This window comes from Paracoccidioides lutzii (assembly GCF_000150705.2).
Source record: "Paracoccidioides lutzii Pb01 unplaced genomic scaffold supercont2.24, whole genome shotgun sequence".
Taxonomy (NCBI): domain Eukaryota; kingdom Fungi; phylum Ascomycota; class Eurotiomycetes; order Onygenales; family Ajellomycetaceae; genus Paracoccidioides; species Paracoccidioides lutzii.
The window spans coordinates 345,120-365,855 of record NW_015440970.1 but is presented as its reverse complement, the minus strand read 5'-3'; the positions used below and the strand labels follow the sequence as shown (position 1 = coordinate 365,855).

General features: G+C 46.4%; 7 protein-coding genes across 7 annotated transcripts; 3 read left to right on the top strand and 4 right to left on the bottom strand.

Moving 5' to 3' along the window:
- Window positions 1-34: 34 nt before the first annotated feature.
- PAAG_12404 (hypothetical protein) lies at window positions 35-196 on the bottom strand (the record flags this gene model as incomplete). The annotated part of the gene is made up of 1 exon (XM_015847897.1): window positions 35-196. One exon carries the CDS (start codon window positions 194-196, stop codon window positions 35-37), a length of 162 nt encoding a protein of 53 aa, XP_015702501.1.
- A 496-nt stretch (window positions 197-692) lies between these two features.
- PAAG_07521 (hypothetical protein) lies at window positions 693-1,036 on the bottom strand (the record flags this gene model as incomplete). Its single annotated transcript, XM_002790616.1, has 2 exons — window positions 693-799; window positions 886-1,036. 2 exons carry the CDS (start codon window positions 1,034-1,036, stop codon window positions 693-695), a joined length of 258 nt encoding a protein of 85 aa, XP_002790662.1.
- A 2,656-nt stretch (window positions 1,037-3,692) lies between these two features.
- PAAG_07520 (ubiquitin carboxyl-terminal hydrolase) lies at window positions 3,693-12,646 on the top strand (the record flags this gene model as incomplete). Its single annotated transcript, XM_015846247.1, has 14 exons — window positions 3,693-4,581; window positions 4,664-4,817; window positions 4,873-7,258; window positions 7,409-7,807; window positions 7,919-8,080; window positions 8,167-8,317; window positions 8,389-8,942; window positions 9,067-9,170; window positions 9,233-9,432; window positions 9,500-10,063; window positions 10,128-10,179; window positions 10,250-12,339; window positions 12,433-12,489; window positions 12,564-12,646. The coding sequence occupies 14 exons, from the start codon at window positions 3,693-3,695 to the stop codon at window positions 12,644-12,646; spliced, it is 7,845 nt and encodes a 2,614-aa protein (XP_015700682.1).
- A 1,142-nt stretch (window positions 12,647-13,788) lies between these two features.
- On the bottom strand, window positions 13,789-15,548 carry PAAG_07519 (hypothetical protein; the record flags this gene model as incomplete). Its single annotated transcript, XM_002790614.1, has 9 exons — window positions 13,789-14,133; window positions 14,191-14,320; window positions 14,383-14,448; window positions 14,517-14,571; window positions 14,626-14,762; window positions 14,821-14,992; window positions 15,062-15,089; window positions 15,148-15,369; window positions 15,414-15,548. The coding sequence occupies 9 exons, from the start codon at window positions 15,546-15,548 to the stop codon at window positions 13,789-13,791; spliced, it is 1,290 nt and encodes a 429-aa protein (XP_002790660.1).
- A 691-nt stretch (window positions 15,549-16,239) lies between these two features.
- Window positions 16,240-17,319, top strand: PAAG_07518 (phenylacetaldoxime dehydratase; the record flags this gene model as incomplete). The annotated part of the gene is made up of 1 exon (XM_002790613.2): window positions 16,240-17,319. One exon carries the CDS (start codon window positions 16,240-16,242, stop codon window positions 17,317-17,319), a length of 1,080 nt encoding a protein of 359 aa, XP_002790659.1.
- A 558-nt stretch (window positions 17,320-17,877) lies between these two features.
- PAAG_07517 (hypothetical protein) lies at window positions 17,878-18,287 on the top strand (the record flags this gene model as incomplete). Its single annotated transcript, XM_015846246.1, has 2 exons — window positions 17,878-17,905; window positions 18,037-18,287. The coding sequence occupies 2 exons, from the start codon at window positions 17,878-17,880 to the stop codon at window positions 18,285-18,287; spliced, it is 279 nt and encodes a 92-aa protein (XP_015700681.1).
- Window positions 18,288-19,208: 921 nt separating this feature from the next.
- PAAG_07516 (hypothetical protein) lies at window positions 19,209-20,666 on the bottom strand (the record flags this gene model as incomplete). The annotated part of the gene is made up of 3 exons (XM_002790611.2): window positions 19,209-20,340; window positions 20,418-20,513; window positions 20,572-20,666. 3 exons carry the CDS (start codon window positions 20,664-20,666, stop codon window positions 19,209-19,211), a joined length of 1,323 nt encoding a protein of 440 aa, XP_002790657.1.
- Window positions 20,667-20,736: the final 70 nt, after the last annotated feature.

Sequence of the window (20,736 nt, the reverse complement as noted above, 5' to 3'; positions counted from 1 at the left end):
CCCCTTTTCTCTTCTGGCAGCATGGCACCACAGCCTATTCCTCCTTTTCCACGTACTTAGCCACATCAACTACGAAAGGCATATACTCATTCGAAAAAGCACCATCACCACTTTCAACCTCAGTGATGTTAATCTGTAACACCTCGGGATCCTCATCGTTGGCAAGGACTATATGGTCAAATGTCACCAGGGCCATTGGGGAGATGTGAAGTTATGATGGTATATTACTGCAACCCAAAGTTCACAAATTAATCGAGTTAACTAATTGGTTGTTGAAGCTAGTAGAATAAAATCACTAGAAGGCGCGGGCCCGGATCTGGAAAATGGATTTGCATTTCTGCCTACATATCTCCAAAGGAAACTATAAGGAGGGCGTACAGTTGAAATGTGGTTTTTGGAAAGCGGAGTGGTTTATGCTATGAACCATGATGCCACCCCATTAAAACTACATACGCTAGTCAAACACATCCCTATATACTCTTGACGGCAGTGATTCTTTATTATATTTCCCAGCTCTTATTCTTGACTAACCCTAATCCTGGTGTTGAGGGAGGAGGTTGAATACAGGTATATTTGCGGTGTGTGTGTGTGTGTGTGTGTGTGTGTGTGTGTGTGTGTGCAGAGTGTGTAGGACTGGTTTTTTGACTAGATATGTTTAAAATCAAGCTTAACTCCTAACAAATTACCAATACCTAGGAATACACCTTCCAAGAGTGCACACGCATTATATTCTCTGCCGCACAAACCTTCTTCAACAAACGCTCCTGCACCAAGAACACAGACAGAGGACGGGTATTATCTATTATCGATTCCTGTCAGACAAAGGTTGGGTCTTTTTGGTTGACTTCACGGTTCCGGCGCCTGTCGCTATTCCCCATCCCGTACAATCATCACCTGGCCTCCTCAGGTGCTCCCCAACAGTGATGACATAGGGAGGGGAAGGAGAAGCGGAGAGGCCGCCGCAAGTGGAGGTTGAATCTGCGGGGAGGCGACAGGAGGGGCGGGAGCGGGAACGGGAGCGAGAGCGGGGGGCCATGTGGCGGTATAGTAAAAGGATACCATATACATTCTCATGTACATACATAGCTCTTTGATGACAATGAATGATGAGTCCCCAATTTAGTGCAAACTGCGGGTGAAGCATGAAAATGGATGAAAGGAAGAGCTGCTAGCGCCCGCGATAGGGCTACCAGTTTTGCTCTTTCTGGATCAGCGTTTCAAATGGAGCTTTTTTATTACATTATTTTTTTATTTTATTTATTTTATTTATTTATTTATTTATTTATTTTTAAAAAATAAAATGACTCCTTTTCTGTTGGAGCGTAAACTAGACGTGAAAATCGATGGTAGGATGATAAAGGAACAAAACTGCGCTCTGAAGCCGGTCATTTTGTCCTTCATTCATGCCATGCCGTCTGGCAGGGTATCATCATGACGCCGTAAGGGTAGTTGAAAGAAAGAGGATGATTTTCCAAGGAAGTGAATTGGAAATAAGAAAAGAGATAGCAGAAAAGCATTGATAGGTTTTTTTCTCCGGGGATTTTTTTGCCAAGTTAAGATAGTTGCTACCTCGGTAACCTTGTTCACCAGGCGGGGGATACTAGTGTCCCCTTCTGCACCCATGGAACCAATGGTTGCAAGGTTGCTCTTATTTTCTTGAATGAGAATCCGGTTTTAAGGACAAAGAGGAGGGGAGAGAACCCCTCTCCCCCCCTTGTTTTTCTCTTTTCCCCATTTGTAGCCAGTGGTTTCCCGTAAACCTTTCAGAAAGAAGAAGGAGGAGGGGAAGAGGAAGAAGAAGAAGAAGAAGAGGAGGAGGAGGAGGAGGAGGAGGAGGAGGAGGCATTCTGTATTATTCATAATTCTCCATAGTGTGAAGGCTCTCCCGTAGAGCGATGCTCTCTGATGCCGCCCGAGTTTTGTCAGAGGATGTCGGTTCTGCGGCATAGAAGGGGTAGTTAGTAAGCTACTTGTGGATAACTAGCACAATCCTCTGGTGCAGAAGCCAGATAATAGTTAACTAACTATTAACAGTTATCACCCATCATCTATTCAGCGGTAATTAACTGGTTGGTTGGTTGGTTGGTTGGTTGGTTAACTATAACGTATTTCACTAATCGCTTACCCACGTGATATAAAACTCTAAGTAACCCCTAAACGAATGTCTAGCCAGAGAGAATAAAAGATGAAGAGAAAAAGAGATCATACATACTAGAAATTATTTCAATGAGAATTGCAGCAAAAGATGATGTTGAACCATCTGTAATCAAAGACTCTAGAATGCTCATTCAGCTCTTGAAGTTACTCTCATCATCTGAGTCAATAACTTCAACCACCTTTCACTCCATCTTCATCATCTTCTTTGCGCGTATAATCAATAGTATAGTTATGTAAAGTTGTAAGAGGAACATCATATAGCTCGACAGCTTTTCACTGACTGAATCCCTTATTTTCAATGACGAAAGCAGCCAAAATAAGTTGACTTGTCCTCATAATTGCAGAATACATGCTGAATGAATGCACCAAGGCTGAAGCTGCATCAACAAACTAACTCTCTGACTGGTGCTTAGTAAACCACACTATATCACGTGAGGAAGAGATCCAGGATGTTGGTTTGTGATCAAGTCCAGTGGGTGAAATACGATTACTGAGCAACTAAATACTTGATACTTAGAATAACGACAAACAAACAACCGCCCACACTTTCTTATCGCGGGTCCACCAGCGTCATCGGGATGTCACATGACTTCAGGGCGGAGTCACGGGTTTGACGCAAACCCAAGGAGGAAGAAGTCTGCAGCTACAATATAGAAATGTCGTCTATACACATCCGGAATATATACAAAGATGTTGGGATCATTGATTGAAAAGAATATGATGTATGGAAATGAGAAGAGGGCAAACTGAGCAACCGAGGAGAGGATCTTGTTTGCAAGCAAGCAGTTCAAACAGTGTTGATTATTATTCAACCCTTGCCGGGCTTCAGGGCCGAAGTTGTTAAAGCTGAAAAATATTTAGGCAGACACGACATCAGGACTGGCATTTAAATACATAACTACCTATCAACTAGTCAGCGGGTTAGTTGAACTACTTTCACGAGTTATAGTTAGAGCTGGGAGGAGGAGGAGGAGGAGGATACTCTTTTAACTAGTTGCTAATTTACTACTTTGCTATTTGCCTGCTGAATTAAAGCCAGCAATAGATTTTGGTAACTATTACAGAGTGAAAGATAAACGGGCGGTGGTAAACACTCCGTACTCAATTCCATGGTTTGTTTCCTCCATCCTTCTCTCAACCACCAATCACCCTGCACTCTATTTGTTTGCTCTTGCGCTCCCCCTCCGTTTGTCTAACCAACACCACCACTCTGTCCAAACTCTGCTCAATGCAACGTGGAAGTACTCCAGCACCTCCAGCTCCTCCAGCAGACCGCCGTCGCTTGTCCCTATCCCGGCCTAGTCTCAGCATAGCATAATTACCAACCAATCCCAGTCACCAACGCTATACTTTGACCCCTTCAGCCTCTCACCCTCACTCTCCCTCCACGCACCCACTCACTCGCTCGCTTTACGTGCTTTCTCTCGCTCTCTGCCTGGAGCTTTGACTCATTCTCCCCACATCTCACCCACCCGATCACCCCCCCCCCCCATTAATAATAATACTTCCAACGCTTGTCACTCCCGAAAAATGTCATGGCAGCTTCCCCGCTAGATAGCTCTAGCACCCCACGCCCACGCCCTCGTCCTACTGCTGCTGTCACTACTACTGCTGCTGCTGCTGCTGCTGCTGCTTCCGTAGCTCTCCAACAAGCTCCTCCAGGCTCCACGAGCGTTCCCATGGAAGATACATATCCCCAGTTTTCTACTCGGAAACGTCCTCGTCTTGACAGTGGCGACCATTTAAACGAGCCTATCCCCATGTCTGCCCCCTCCCAAAGCCCTGCCGTTGTTGGTGCCAGCGACAGCCTTGTTACGACTACTACTGCTACTACTACTACTACTACTTCTGCACCTGTGGCCGGCAACGCAACGACTCCTGCTCTCGTGCCCAGCCCCAAATCACCCGGTTCTCAACGTGCCTGCAGCAGAGTTACTATCAATGTGAAGTCTCCCCTTCTGCCCAGTGGCTCCCCGTCTTCTCATGTCGCCGCAGAAACCACAATACCTGGGCCCAGTGTCCTTTCGCCGCGAGAGACCGCTTTGCCGGAGCAACAGCAACAGCAACAGCAACAGCAACATCCTCTACAACGACAAGGACAAGGACTGCAGCAAGAACATGATGGAGAAGTACAGACGCAATACCCACAGTCTCCGGATATAGCACCGCATACGCCCGCTGCTATATCTATAACCTCGTCGCCGTCCCACAGCCCTGAGATTGAGGTCGCGGAGGTGGAAGATATGGATCAGGACCCTAGCACGTCAAACTGGAGATCTTTAGAAGATGCCCTCAGGTCCCCCGAAGAACCTGACCTTGTGCGCATGCATGACCAGGTCTCGTTGGCTGACTCTTTCCCACGATTCCGCCGTGATTGTGATGTGCGGGAAGCTGTGGAGGAGATTTCAAGTTTTATTGAGAGGGGTACGTACTTCCCCGGTTTATTTATTTATTATTTATTTATTTTGAACGGGGTGTCTTTTTACTAATAGGTCTCTCTATACAGGTCATCCTCACGATGTAGCAATCTTTGTGTCAATTAAGAACTGGCTTGATCTCTGCACGAATAACCTAAATCAGATTACTTATGCTACGGTCGCCGACGATCAGGATCTATGGGAAGAGGTGCCATTGCTTATGGAAGGCCTTTTGCGGCGGCAGTGAGTAGTACCACCTGTGTTGTACCAATCATTCAAGCTAACACAAAACCACCAGGATCGATTTTCAACCGGACGAAGGACAGGGGCCCTGGAAATGCTTGGAGGAGTTCTCCGTGGCTTTTGGCCGGCTTGCCATCCATATGATCCGCCTTGATATCCCAACGCTGCAACTTCATCCAAAGGACGCAGCCTCCCCGCCAAACTTGCTATCAAAGACATACCTTCCCGCCTTGGGATGGTTACTACAGATGCACACGATTCCATTTTACAAGACCATTGAACGGATCTATGGTGTTGAGGTTGTTAACTTGGTGTCTAGCATTAACGATCAACTTACTCCAGGTCCCGTAAATGCGGTGAGGCACCTCTCCGATTTTGCGCAATTGCTTCTCAAGACACTGCAGCAGTGGCCGCAGTACTCTTCTACCTTCATCGCCCTGCTGACTATCGCCCACAACATCATCGACTCCGGAATGGAGCGGAGGAGGCACTGTGCGGACGACGACCTGGTTTCCACGGCGGAACTTGCTGATGCAATCGATGCTGCATATTTGTTTTTCCGCTCTATTGATGTGGAGTATCAGTCTTATATTTCAAAAAAGTCCTCGTGGGTTACTAATGAGAGCAGCGAATCGGTGCTTCGCTTCATTGGGTTTTCGTATCATAATATTGCCGTGTTAAATCATCAGTTGGCAATGCAAATGTCGCGAGATCTAGGTGTTGATGTTCCTGAAAACGCGAAACCGGAAGAATATCCTGCAATCATCCATTTAGGTTGGAAATTTCAAGTTTTGAAGAGGCATATCACTGAGGGTCGAATGGAGCTCCGAGTTTATGGCATGGAGACAATGCAGACGGATCTCGTTGCGGTCTGGCGGCAGCATATTCAGGGAAACCCCGCTGGTATCAGTTATCCCATCATCCAGTATCTTGTCAAATTCCTGAGGGATAACAAGATCGTGGAATACATTGTCGGTGTGGATTCGCACCCTCAGCTGATTAGTCGGAGTGGAAATGTTGTAGGTTTCCTTGTTGTCACAGCCACATATACAGATAACGACACGGACATCATCTGGAACACTGTAACGCAAAGTCAAGACCCTAGAACTGTGGCAGAGGTGCTGGGGATGCTCACCCGGACATTTTCGATGCATCAATCCGGATCGAACGCTTTGACGTATCTTTGTACTAAACTAATTGAACTACCTTTAAACCGCTTCGATACGCGGGTGCTTGAGTACACTGACTGCCTATTCAATAACCTGAGGGAAAAACACGCGGAGAGAATGCGTCATCACGGCTTTGGCCAGCCACATGCAGACATCGTCCCGCACCGCTTATGTGTCCGTTTGATTCGCGAGGCGGCGTCCATTCGGGAGTTTTCCGTTGAGCAGCAAACCAGCATCCAAAAGTTTGCTAGCAAACAGCTTTCCAATTTACTATCTGTGGGTCTGGACGACAATGATAAAATGGCAATGTACAAAGAGTGCATCGATGATATTTCCGAAATGAACGAATTCGCTGTTGGCAGCATTCAGGCCCTGAACGCCCTGTTGTCCCCCTACGACATCCAAGATATACGACGGCTGGCGCTCGACTTTGACTTTACACGGTTAATAGTCACGGAATTGGCACATGCCTTCGACACCGCCTCGCCAGACACGGACTTTTCAGATCCCACCGTAAGAAACTGTCTGCGCCCGCGTATCCAGCTATTACATCGCATCATCGACAAAGTCCCTGAAACAATCACCCCAGAGTTAAGCGAAATTCTTTGGAACCACGTCTTCATGTCCAAACCCATTGGCGACTGCGGTCGCAGCCTGGCATGGGAAACGCTACCCAAAGTAACATCCCGCTCCACAAAACGCAACAGCTTCCTCGAACGCTATCTAAACGTTTACCTCCCCCGCATCGCACCGGAAGACTACACAGTAGATATCCTTGCCTTCGCCGAACAAGCTATCACCTACGAAATGCGCTTTGACCCACCCCCCATCGCCCACGAACACGAAATCATCACTATCCCTGGAATGGATCGTATATGGCACTTCATCCTCACAGCTCTGCCAGGCACGATTGAAAATAGAGCTACCAACTTCGCTATTGAGGTCTATCTTGACCATGGGCTCATTCGACGTGCGCCACGGTCTGCTGCAGAGGCTACACATGTTGCCCTTGTCGAGCGCTGTGTTAGCCAACTCACGGACGCGGCGGCGAAGTGTAAAGCGTTCACTGACGGGTCTACGAGTGGTAGTGAAGATGAGCCTATGGTTATTGTACCGTCGGATGGGGAGGTGCGTGCTGAAGAGTTAAGATTTACACGGTCGTTACTGTTTCTGCGTCAGTTGTTACAGGGCTTAAGAACACGGCCGCAGTATACACCGTTGCAAGTTAGCCCGTCAGAATTACTTCTGAAAGCCGACAGCGACGAAAATGGCGTCCGTGATGGTCATAGCGATGGTGTTGGTGACGGTATCCCTGTCATTGAGGCTGACGCTGACGCAGACGCAGACGCAGAAGACGCCGATGCCGACGCTGATCCCAACCCCGATGAGGAAGAAGTAGTTCTCGACGACGTAGCCGGAAAGCTCGTCAAACTCTCCTATCAAGCCTTCACCGGGCACTCGCAGACGCGCATCCGCTCCATAAAGCTCAGCGACCTAACCACAGGCGCGCAGTTGGCAGAGAAGTTATCGCGGCTGACAGGGTTCAAGAGCTTTTCCAGCTTTAGCTGTGGGAGGCGGTTAGATTTGGCGGCTTGTGGTGAGAGGACGATTAGAGAGTTGAAGCTTGTTGGGTCCGGGTTGTTGATGGTTAGGAAGAATCCGGATGGGGATGATGGTGGTAGTGTTGATGGTAGTACTAGTGCTGGTGGTGGTGGTACGGGGGCGAGGAGGCAGTCACTGACGTTGGTGGATTCGGAGGTTTTGAAGCATTTTGATGAATTGTATGATTTGCTGGGGCTGGAGGAGAAGTTATCGAAGGAGGTATGTTTTTTTGACAAAAAACCTGCTCCCAATTCCTCCCCTTCTCTTTTGATATGAGACAGGAATTCCAAATCCCCCGATACTGATTTTTTATTTTTTTCCATTCCTCAGATATACGACTTCTTGGTTGTCTTCCCCCCTCAGCAGCGGGTTCGAGATTTTGTTAGATCCAAGAACATAGCGGAACCGGAGATGTTTCCGTTAGAGAAGCCATACAAACTCCTCTACTCTATAAACGCTCTTATTGCTTGTATTAGAGAAGATATTTTAGAGGTATGTGTGAATATGAAGGATTTATAGCTGATTATATGTTATTGCGAGAGTTCAATTGGTTGTTAACAACTTTTTGCCGTGTCTAGACAAACCCAGATCAAGAGTTTATATCTCACAGCATCAAAAACTTGGTTGCATTCCTTACCCGACCGCAGATGTCTGATAGTTTAAAAGACAATCCGTTAAAGTTTTCTTTTGCATGCAATTTCGTGGAATGTCTCCTCCTAGCTTTGACAGGTAAAAGCCAAACACCTCTTCTCCACCTCTTACTTGAGGAACTATCCTCCTAACTAACGCAACAAATATAGCCAAATCATTGCCCGAAGACTCCGAGCAGTATTTCTCCAATCCCTCAGCCCTCGCCAATCGACTTCTCTCCATCATCTCCCTCGGCCGCGACCTTTCATCCACAAAGCTCCCTGAGATTTCCATCCAAAGATTAATCTCAAATTCCTTTGCCGTCATCATCGAAGCTTCCATTCATGACAGCCGTGTCTGGGACGCAGTGGAACAAACCATGCAAATAAAGGATCTCATCTACGCCCTCCTCCTAGCTGAACCTCGCCAAGGCATCCGCAAGGGAGTTGCCGAAATTATCTTTTCCACCTGCGGCACTCACCCGTCTCAGAAGTGGGCGTGGTGGAAGGGGAATCAGACGAAAGAGGAGGTTGCGGTTTCTCGTAAACTCCCCACTGCCACGACGATACATATTGTGGCAACGCTGTGGAAAGATATTTCGGGGCTGTTCCCTGATACGCTGCGGTTTGCGAAGTCGTCACAGGAATTTTTTGAGGTTGCTCTTGTGGTTTTTCAGACGGTTGCGAATTTGTCTCCCGGAGATTTATATTGGAGAGTACTTGAGGTTGGGGAGATATATGGCTACGCATCGCACGCATGAAGTCGTCCTGAAAAAAAACCCCTTTAAAAAAAGGCCCCCCCCCCCCCCCCCCCCCCATGTTGCTTTGAATTACTGACGCATCTGTTAGTTTGTCGGTCGAGAGCCTGTTGACTATGTCGTCCTGGGATTTACACACCTGTTGAAAATGTGTTTGGAGCTGGCACATGCCACGATCAGCTCCGTGGATACGAGGTAAGATAACGGCTCCAACTGTCACGTACAGATATGGGGTCGCATGCTAACTGCTGAAGTAGTAATCTTATGGAAGATTTGTTCACGACCTACCTATTCCCCGACCTTTCAGAAATCTCCGAAACGGAGCCAATTCATCCAAACGTTCCCGTCATGCACACTGCCACCAGACAGGAATTGTATAACATTCTCTTACGTTTGTGTGAAGATCAATCGAATTGTGAAAAAATGCTGACATTGCTTGCTGATGTAATTCCACATGGTATGATCTTACCTCTCCGCCTCTACCCAGGCATGTAATTGCAACGCATATACTTATTGATTTGCAGATTACACGTACGAACCAAACTGGGTGTTCGATCGACATAAAACAATCCGCTCTCCAGAAGGTTATGCCGGCTTGAAGAATTTGTCCAACACTTGCTATCTGAACTCCCTATTTACTCAGTTATTCATGAATCTCGATTTTCGCAAATTCATGATCGAGGTACATGTTGCTGACGTGGACTCCACGCAAAAACTACTCGCGGAAACGAAAAAGGTGTTTGCCTACATGCAAAATACATGGCAGAAAAGCGTCGATACGCAGGCGGCAGTTGATACCATCCGGACGTATGACAATGAGCCTATAGATATCAATGTTCAGATGGACGTAGATGAGTTCTACAATTTGCTGTTTGATCGATGGGAGAGCCAGATCCTGTCATCGGAGGACAAGAAGCTCTTCAGGTCCTTTTATGGTGGCCAGCTTGTTCAGCAGATTAAGTCAAAGGAGTGTCCACATATTTCGGAGCGGCTTGAGCCGTTTTCTGCAATACAGTGTGATATCAAGGGTAAGGCTGGACTTGAGGATAGTTTGCGTGCTTACGTTGAGGGGGAGGTGATGCAGGGAGGTAAGTTGTATTGGGTTCTTTGGGAAAAATTTTTCTGAAGAACACAACGCTGAGTGATTTGCAGATAATAAGTACTCATGCACTTCGTGTGGGCGTCACGTCGATGCTGTTAAGAGGTGAGCTTTTTTGTTTCCTTCAGCCCATGTGGGGAAGCTTTCGCGGATGTTGATTTTTACGAATATATAGGGCTTGTTTGAAAGACCTCCCGGATAACTTGATATTCCATCTCAAGCGTTTCGATTTTGATGTCATATCCATGATACGCAGCAAGATTAACGATGAATTCCAATTCCCAGAACGCCTTGATATGACTCCGTACACAGTTGATTATCTAAGTAACCCAGGAACTCCGATTTCGCCAGATGTCTTCGAGCTGGTTGGTGTTCTCGTGCACAGTGGCACTGCCGAGTCTGGACACTACTATTCGTATATCAGGGAGCGCCCCACCGCCGCGGATACCAGTGCTTCTTGGGTTGAATTCAATGACTCGGACGTGAGCAGGTTCGATCCTGCTAAGATACCCGACCAGTGTTTTGGAGGTATGAACGACCCCATTCATGGCTCGTCTTTAGGCCAGGTTCGGTTTAATAAAGTGTGGAATGCCTACATGCTATTTTACCAGCGGGTTTCTAGTATGGAAAAGGCCAAGTCTGTCTATGCAGCATCGCTCGGGGATTCACCTGTCAGTGTTCCACTCCCTCTGGAGCTTGGAAATCACATTGCCATGGAGAATGAACTTTTCATTCGGACCTACTGCCTTCTAGACCCTTACCATGCATACTTCGTCCGCTCTCTACTGGAACAAACGAGGAAATTCTCCGCTATTGGAGAAAAGGGGTTCAATAAGATACGCAAAGCAGCCATCTTTATCGCACTGGATAATTTGGACCAGATTATCTCGAGGTCGAAAGAGTTACCAGAATTAGAAAATATTATTATCGAACTGGGGCGGAATGTTACCGAAAACACCAAGGGGGCTATGGCAGTCCTTCGCTGGACTGTTGTTCGTCCCTTGGGTATTCGAGATCTTCTGTTAAAGAGCCCTAATAACGTTGTCCGTGATGGGTTCTGTCGACTTTTAGTTACCGCTCTCGAACGGCTGCAGGAGCCACTAGTCGAAGAAACTCTTGAGAATGACGAATTGGTCCGCTATGAAAACGACTATACGACTATGGTCGATGCTGTTGTTGATACTCTCGATCAGCTGTGGGGTTGCCTACATATATACTCGCGGGCTTGGGATGACTATTTTGAGCTGCTCCTCGGCCTTGCTAACCTTGGACCTTACCCTGTTCAAGTCATGCTCGATCATGGCTTCCTGCTCAAGTGTTTGGAAATTGTCTGGCTGGATAGAGAGGACAACAAGCGACTGAAACGGCAATATGGCAGTTATGTCCGACTTGTTGAAAAGGGTCGCAAATATTCGCACTTCAAGCTTGTGGAGGTGCTTTATGTTCTGATGACTCATATCGATTTTGCACTGGCACCTTCGCCAGACAGTCAGCCTCGAGATTGCGTTATGGGTAAATATTCACTCACCAGGTCGGAAGGGGAGCTGGTTCGACCGATCGGGAGGAACAGAGATCTAATTCTTTTGAAGAAAATTCTCGAGCAACAGGCGAATCCACCAGTATCCAGGAAGATAGTGAGCGTCTTTCTAGCTGCTGATCCTGAATGTGGTCTAACGGAAAGCATCTGCAAGGTCCTCGAGGAAGGCCTACGAGTATCCCCTGCGTACCTATGCGTTCCTTTTCTGGAAGCAACGTTAGTTTTCTGCCAAATGTCCTCAGATATCGACCAGATAAGCAGTCTGATCGACTACGTGTCCAAGGGCGTGGAGTCCATCAACGATAGTGGAGGGCGTGAACATCTCGCCTTTTTCCAATCACTGATAAACCTTCAAAATGATAAGATGTCTAAGGATGAGTTTTGGTTCTGGAGTGCAGTGGTCGACCGGATACCTGACTGGGCGCCCACGCTTCTTCATTACCCCGAGAGAAGTGTGCGGAATAACACGTTTGATTTCTTGCGACAGCTCCTCTTTTCGAAAGAGTATGAGGAAATTGGCGACGAGTTCAGGCAGTTCTACAAGAAGATCGGCAAGGATCTGACACAGGCGTGTGTAGAGAAATTGCGAAGAACGTATCTCTCAACGGATGCGCAGCCGGCGGAAGTCCGGTCGATGGAGACGATTGCTCTCGTCATTACCCATTGTATAGACGTGTATTATGACGAGAATGACACTGAGGATATGGAGTTTGTTCAGCAAGCTACAGGTATGTTTTACATTTCAAGCACGTTCTCGCTATTTTGCCCTCAATATCTCTACAAAGGATCGCTGTGACCTAACCTTCCTTCCTCAATTCTAGCTGTAATCTCTGCGCTGGAGCAGTTATCCGTCGAACTCCCGGATGAAATGGCGTCTGGTAAGCAAACGCCCTCTTTTTATGTCTTCATCTGCTCTTTATTTCCTTTCTAACCACCTCCCCTTACTTTTCAGATTCTGACTTCCCTTCAGATGGTTGGGATGAAAATTCGATGATGGGAAGCGATTCCGATATTGGCCTGACCGGGTCGCCATAAAAAAAAAAAAAACCATCAACTGGCGTTCATGGTTGGCGGACAGGAGAGGAGGTAAAGGAAGCCTACATAGTTTTTTCCTACCTCTATTTCTCTTTCCAAGACGATACAAATGATGTTCAATGCTTGCGCATTATTCTATGTTTCAATATTTTTTTTTTTTTGGTTCTTTTGTCGATTTTGTTCTTAACGAACTCTGAATGACTCCAACCTCATGCTTCATCTTCCAATTTGCTGCATTTGTATGGCGTTGTTTCCTTCTAAACCCTTACCTTTTAGAGAGCAAGGCAGGGCCAGGTCAAGTGCTTGATATTCAACCTTCTGTAAAAGTCATTTTACCACCACGCATTTTGCGATATTGTGGATTTTTCATTTTCTTCTTTCTTCCCACGGAGGGAAATCTTCGGCTTTCAAGGTCTTGTTCTGACGTAGAATTAAAATCACAACAACTATGGAATGCAGGAGCAAATAGCTGGCTGATTAACAATGAGAACAACAGCGGCGGCTATCCTTCACCTTATCAAATCCAAAGAATTACCTTTGAAATTCTTAGGCAAACTCCCCTCAACCCCTCCTCAATCGTCTATTGAGACTTGAAAAAGCAAGTGGATAAACTTGCAGTGGTTCGTTCTCTTATTATACACCTCTTCAGCTGGTGCTACCAGATTATATCACGCTTTTGGTGAGTGGAGATAGCTTCGTCAATCGGATGTCACTCAAGTTTCAGGCATCGAGAGCTCCTTCGTAGCCACTGACTATAATCTATTCCCTCAATCGACAGGGACTAAGCACACCGGCAAGCAAGTAAAAGCCTGTTTCTGGTTGACGGCCTGAGTTCTCCTACTGGACCGACTCGATCGTCCCCGTGTAACAGAAAAATTGTTACCAAAATGTAAGCTCTGAAGATAGAAGCATCTAAGCATGCCCTATATAGAAACAAGGGGGATATAGGAGTTGATACAAGGCAGCACGATCATGAGAATTCCCAGCCCGTAAAAAGGACGTTTGCAGCTTACGTAGAACATAACCTTTTGTCAAAAGCGTTTTACGGCATTCTCCTGTTTCCTTTAAATTCAACCGTTCCTTTGCCCATTCTCCATCACAGAGTGAAGTGATTCACAACATAATCTCTAAGCATAGTTTTATTAAGAAACATTGTAGGTTGTGGTAACATGAATCTCCGCCGGCTCTCTCAACTCGTGATTAACAGTCTCGACACTGCCCGTCGAAATCACGTACTCATTGTTCTTCGAATTTGGATCAAATCCCTGCACCATCCTTTCCTCGCTGCTGTTATCCATCGTCGCCAGTCCCATTGCAATACGAATCCTATTTTGCTTTTCCTTCCGCTCAATTCGTGTAAGCTGGTGGCTGCCGTCGTGACTGGTTGATTTGGTGTTTTTACTCGACGAACCTGTCGTTGCGAGTCGAAAGCTCTTTGAAAACAGTGGCTTCAGGACAGGGATGTTGACGGCTATTGTTGCGACGAACTATGGAGAGGAAATGAGCTAGAGCGTTGAGAGGGTTCATCGCAAGGACCGCCTTACAGTTTCTCGAACGGACCAAATGGTTGCAATGTTGATGAATCGAACGTCCCTTAGACATAAAATGCAGCGAACGATAGCAGCGATGATGATGAAAATTCCAGTGCATAGCCATGCTCCGAAGAGAACCTTCCTATAGTAGAATAAATAAGTGACCTGTTTGTACATGCATCAAGCGAGCTGTTGCTTTCATACCGGCGCAGTGGAATTTTCACTTTCCATAGCAAGGGAAGAGGGATGTAAATGATCATGACATCGGTCCTTTGATAGCATTAGACCGGGTAAAACAATTATATCCTTCGTCCAGAACTCTTTGAAAGTAAACTTACGACACATTTGTCACCACTAATGCCAGGTAGTTCGGGATGTTTAAAGCGCAAGAATCTTGTCAGATGTGTTAGCAGTCTCATCTAAGAAGCATACTTTCGACTGACTTACCACCAGGGTAAGGGTAAATCTGCCACACTTTTTGTATCGGGTGACAATGGGTTAGAATGACCATAAGAGTTGCGATGTAGGCCAGGGTGCAGATTAGTCCAGTTATTCTAACTGCACGTTGCTGGCTAAGGTTCAGACTGATTGTATAGCTTATTAGCGGAAAAGTAGAATATTCATAGCAGAATAGCTACTAACGTGAGTCTTTTGTAAAGAAACAACATGCAGGATTTCAGGGACCAGATCAATGTGACATAAAGGCACCAGCCCGCAAGGAGACATTTGGTTCCAATAACTATTCGTCTTTTCTCCTCCTCAGTGAGCTTGAGGGCAATCTCATCATTCATTCCTGTAGTCGTACCATATCGACCTGGAAAAACTGTTCGTTAGAACGAATAACTCATCAAGTGGTACAAAAGTTACAGGTTTCAATCCCTACCGATTAATTCAAGCATGGATGTTTGCGCCTGAAGGATTGATCAATTCGTCTCTTTAACATAGGATGCCATGATCAGGGTATCATACCGCCCAGAATATAATTGCGAGGACAGCGAAGTAATCGTCCCCGTCCCAGTTTCGCCTGACACGCCAGCAGCGATAGTATATCCTAACGGATATAATGAGCACTGCAACAGCACATTCCGACCATGCCTCCACCTTGAAAGGAGTCACTGCCATCTTCGAGACTAGGCAAACAGAGGTGAACCCAAAGAACGAAATGAAGGCATATGTAGATAGTTCAAAATTCTAGTTCAACGGGGGAAGCATCTAGTTGATAGAGGGAAAATAACCCTTAAAAGGTCCATCGTCGACTCGGAGCAGTATTTCATAGCGAGCTTGATGCGCGTATTGCCATGCGAGGAAACACATGGTCTTGCTGTGGCGGCGAGAGGCAGCCACGAAATCATAACAGGTGTCTCATTCATTGTGAAATCTTCTAGTTAACGTTAGTTAGATATAGAGGTCAAGTTCCACCAACTCCGCCGGAAGGTTCCCAAAAACGATGGGGCCAACCTTATTTCATAAACCCCGCGCCGTTCCAACCCTGCAAGGTTTTAGCCTGATGAGCTTGAGGAGTTCCCATGAGAAGTGCACCAATAACACCTGGATAAATAACATATGGTAGCATAGTGTGTCACGCCATGCTCAATATTCTCCAGTGATGAGCAGCGCTAGACCATCTGTTGTAACTTCAGTAAGTACTTGGGCGGATTTGATATCAGACGAATTCGAATGGATACGATGCTTGCACCATTTTTATTGAGATAAATTAACCTTTTGCCGCTTACTGCTTGCTTTGATAGGGCAGCCAGCCTTGAGTCTCAGCTTCCACCGGATTGACAATGAAGCCCAACCTGCTCTTGCATGAAGATTTTTCCCGCTGACATGGATATTGCCTTCGCTAACTCCGCGCGTTGATTCCAGCTTCAAGAAGCGGGGTTCGCCTCCTGACAAACAATGATCCGACTGCAACTCCTTCTTAGAATAATAGTATTAATAGTAAAGGGGCCTCGAGGAGACACAAGAAAGCAAACATTCCCTTTGGTTCTGACCTTTTGATAAAATTTGTCCTCTTTCTCTTTATATATCATATTTAAACCTTCGACATACACGAAAATGCTCGAGTCAGCAATCCCTGAACATCTCTTGCAAGAGAGGATAATACCAGCGAGTACGCCGTCAAACTTTAATCCACCATTTCCTGCTTACAGCGCCCGGTTTCCAAAATCATCGAAAGATTTTGTAATGGCAGTCATCGGGGCCCAGTACGCCGCTTCCCCCGAAGAGGATGGATCGGCAATGTCAACTCTGTTGGGATTCATCAAAGATTCGCCGTCTGTAGAGCAAAAACCATCGTTTTGGGAGCTAGCATCGGTGACTGATACGAACGGTGCTTATAACATTGCCGTCATTTCATACTGGCCAAATAAGGAGTCTTATACAGAATGGGGAGCTGCCAGTGGGTTCCAGAATTGGTGGGAAACGCTGAATCCCGAAGAACAAAACCACGGCTGGTTCTTGGAGGTATTTTTCCCGACGATCGATCGGTTCGAAACTGTGTTTTCGGACACCAATGTTATCGAGGGCGTAGCACATATGCGAGAGAGTGTTAGTGGTCCCATCAAAGAACATGTATACTGGGGCAGCATGCGAGACCGTCTCCCTGCGGGTCAAACGGATGCCCTGGTTGGAGAGAACGGTCGCACAGCGAGGAAGACCACCAACTCTCCTTTGCGACGCCGCATTCGTGTTTCCGGTATGAAGAATCTCGCCATCATTCGCTCAGGTCAGGACTGGTCAAAAACCAACCCTGAGGAGCGAAAGTTGTATCTGGAAACCATGCACCCTGTTCTTATCAAGGGGATGAACTTCCTTCGTGACCAAGGGGATGAGGTCGGATGTTACAGCTGTCGGTTCATGGACATTATTGACAACGTTTCCTATAAGGCTGATAAAGATAGAACTTTTGGTCTCGCCTTCTTTGACGATCTTAGCTCGTTGGAGGGATGGAGCAAGAAGCACCAGACACATCTTGATATTTTTGGGGGATTCTTGAAGTATGCGAAGTCGTTGAACAATATTATCAGTCTGCGTCTTTTCCATGAAGTACTGGTGCTGAAGCCGGAGCAACAGCTGTTTGAATACATTGGGTGCCATGAAAACTCTGGGATGCTGGTCTCTTTGGCTACCAACTAGGTAGTCTGTTGTCGGAAATGCTCAAGAGAGGTGCGCCTTTGGCTAAAGATAGAGTAATTGATATATGCGTCCATATCTCATCAACCAATTATTTACCTTCAATCCCTATCATAATGGATGTTAGCTTTCACACTCACTGATGGCAAACTGTAGTGGCCGTAGTCGACCGCAACCCTGAGCTTCGAAAAGCCTTCTCTTCAAAGATGAAGGATGCTCCCGGTTTCTATGGTGAATCAAGAACCGGAGACAGCATCAATTCACCACTAGGCTCTGAAAACTCTGAAATTTCTTTCTTCCTTTGGAATTGATCAGAGTATTGAACTATCAGTCGTGGGCTGCTGACATCCAGACAACATCCGGCTAAACAAACGAAACTGCCGTTTCGAGAAGACAAACTGATCTCCTTTCACCAACTTGGAGAATGAAACCGCACTATGGGGCAAATACCCATGGTTGGGAATTAGCCGTATTGTAACATAAGTCGGAGAATCAGGCACTCAAACACAAACGCCCCGAGATGGTTAGGCTAGCCAGGAGTGAACTATCCCGTAAGCCAAGATGGAATTGAAAGTCTATCATGATCAGAGTGCGTTCTAGCAGAACACTTCTGTAACCAATCATAGCAAGAGAACGTCATAGATCGATGGCCAATAATTGCCACAAAATGCGAATTCGTTCTCAGCCCCATGTTAGCTAAAATCAAATCAGTCTGACTAGGCAGTGGAGACGTTTTGTGGAGACGTTTTGGGGATCCACTTTTAACTCAAGTTTCGAGTCCCTACCAGTCAATTAACGTTAAGGCGACAGAAAACGTGGGCCAACGTGGGCCCACGCCTCCAAACTCTCTCTCCAATCGGATCAGGAACCACTTCGTTGTGATCGAACGGGTCTTAGAGGTGGAGCAAAATGATGATCACCCATGCACAGAGGCGTGGAACGAGAATGTTTCGCACAGACTAGAAATTTAACTTGATATATGAATACCCTGTATTGAGCACCGGAGTCAAGTAATGCCACTCTGCGGCTCAATGATATGGCTGCCAGAGAGCCTATGGTATAGGGGTTGATTACTGTTTGATTAACTAATGCATGGGCATCACAGGGGAGGAGGTGCCCTAATAACCCCTAAAGTAAAATCTGGACGATTTGGTAAACCTTTTTACCATTTAAACCTCTGGTGATTTTGCAAGGGTTTCGTTCCACACCTGTAGACCATGCATCCCACAACAACTTGGAGGGACATAAGGTCAGCTCCTCATGGAACGCGTCCAGTGTTTGATGGAGAGAACATGTTCGAAATGAATGGCCAAATCGTCACGAGATCAAACATGTCTCTGATTCACCGTAGTCAAGTGTATGGATGCTCTTACGGGTGTTGCATGGAGACGAACAAACGTGTCGAGGCAAATCACTTTCACCATTGGATCATGTGATCTCGTGGCAATTTGGCGATTCGTTTTGAACTCGTAACTCTGCTTGGTCGCTATCATGAATTTAGAATAAGAATAATGGGCTCTCTCTGTGCGACCTTGCTGGAGACTTGGAGTCCTGAAGACATCCACACCTTTTCTACTCTGGCCCTCGCATTCGAGACAGTTTGACAGAACGAGATATAAAAGGATGGTAGGTTTATATTTTCTGTTTTTATATAGTATAGTTAAACAGTTTAAAGGTCAAATTTAGCAGAACTTAATCTATTAAGGAATAAACATTAATTAGTTGGGTTTTAGATTAAATCCGTCCAATTAGATGGAATCGCAAAACAAGCCCCAAACGTATCAAAAATTAAGTGCTCTCTCATAGAACGAAACTCGGCAGGATTCACAATACACACAAAGAAGCACCTATGCTACAATACTAGCTTTTTAAAAGGATTGGCCAGTTATCACCTAAACGTCTTCGAATTCTTCATCATCCTCATCTGACTCAGCTTCCTTCTTCACTTCTGGTTCGAACTTAACCTTCTTGACAGACGGGGCATCCTCCGCAGCGATATCCGGGGTCGCGATGCCGGTCTGAGGTGCACTACTGCCTGAGTCAAATTCCAGTTCCCTCTTCAGCGATCCATTTGAAAATATAGACGCCTTGTTTCCATTTAGCCCCGCCGGAGTTGTAGTCCCGCTTGGGGCAACTCCAACGTCCTCAAATTCATCCTCTTCCTCATCAGATGATTCCTCAGCGGAGCTGACATCTTCTTTGGCCTCTCGCTCCTTTTCACGAGCCATTTCAGCGTAGTATGCTGCGACTTTGTCATCGAGAGCATCGACATCCGCTTTCCTTTCTTCCTTCAGTTCATATTTGACGGCAGATACGTCAACGCTGGTTCCGTTTGTTTCAGTTTTGACAGGAAGATTTCCAGGTTCTGTTTTCACAGTTGAATGTGTATGCCAAACAGGAAGTGCGTTTTGTTTCTCGAGGGCAGCTTTCCTCGCAGCCTCCTCGGCTTGTTCAGTAGCGCTCTTCTCAGCCGATGATGTAAGAGATACTTCCAAGGAGGCAGCATCCGTTTTCGATACCCCTCGAACAGCTGCCTGGCGGTTGCTGGTATAAGCCACCCCTGGTTTTGTCGGGTTCGTGTATTGGTTTCGTACAACATCAATTTTGTGTTCCCAGGCTGTTTCGAAATCATTCTCAGGAACGTCAACAGAATCAATCTGTTTGAGTAGTTTTAACATCGCGTCCAGTTGCGCCATGAGTTTGCTATTTTTTTCATGACCAGTGCGATCCGCGCCTGTTCCCCCTTCGACCTCATCTGCCCTCTCTAGCGTAGCTCCGCATCGATGACACTCGAAACCTTCTGGCCCTATCCGGCTAAGAACCTCAAGCTGAGTCCATTCCGCACCGCATGTTGTACAGACATATTCCTTCCTCTCTGTAGTCGGTGTATATTGAGCCTTAATGGTTGAGGTGAGGCGGGACACACGATATTTAATAGCATCCACAACGGGGTAGAGGGGTATATAGTAATAATCGCGATTCACTGGGCGAGTTTGGCCATCTCGAATTTCCGGTCTTGAATGACTGGATACGGCAAGCTCGATGTTAGCTCTAGGATTATTATTAATAACCAAGCTCTCTGAGAAGAATATCTGTCATACACTGCAAGGAGGCGGTCTTCGCGCAATCGAGCACAAAGCTTTCGCAGATCCTTTTGCTGTATTCCAAGAAGATGCGCGAGATCCTCGGCATGGAGGCTACAAGGAATGTTAGCTAGAGGTTCTGTAAGTCTTCGCGAGATTGAAAGGATCATACACTGAGTGCATGAAAAGAGCATCAATCACGAGAATGTGGCGTGTCTCATAGAAAGCGCGCACTACAGTCCGAATAAGGCTGCTGGCGAGATCCATGCTGCTAATAGAATAAGATCACGCCTCCTCTCCACCGTCCCAGAAGAGCAATGAAATATCTACTCAGATG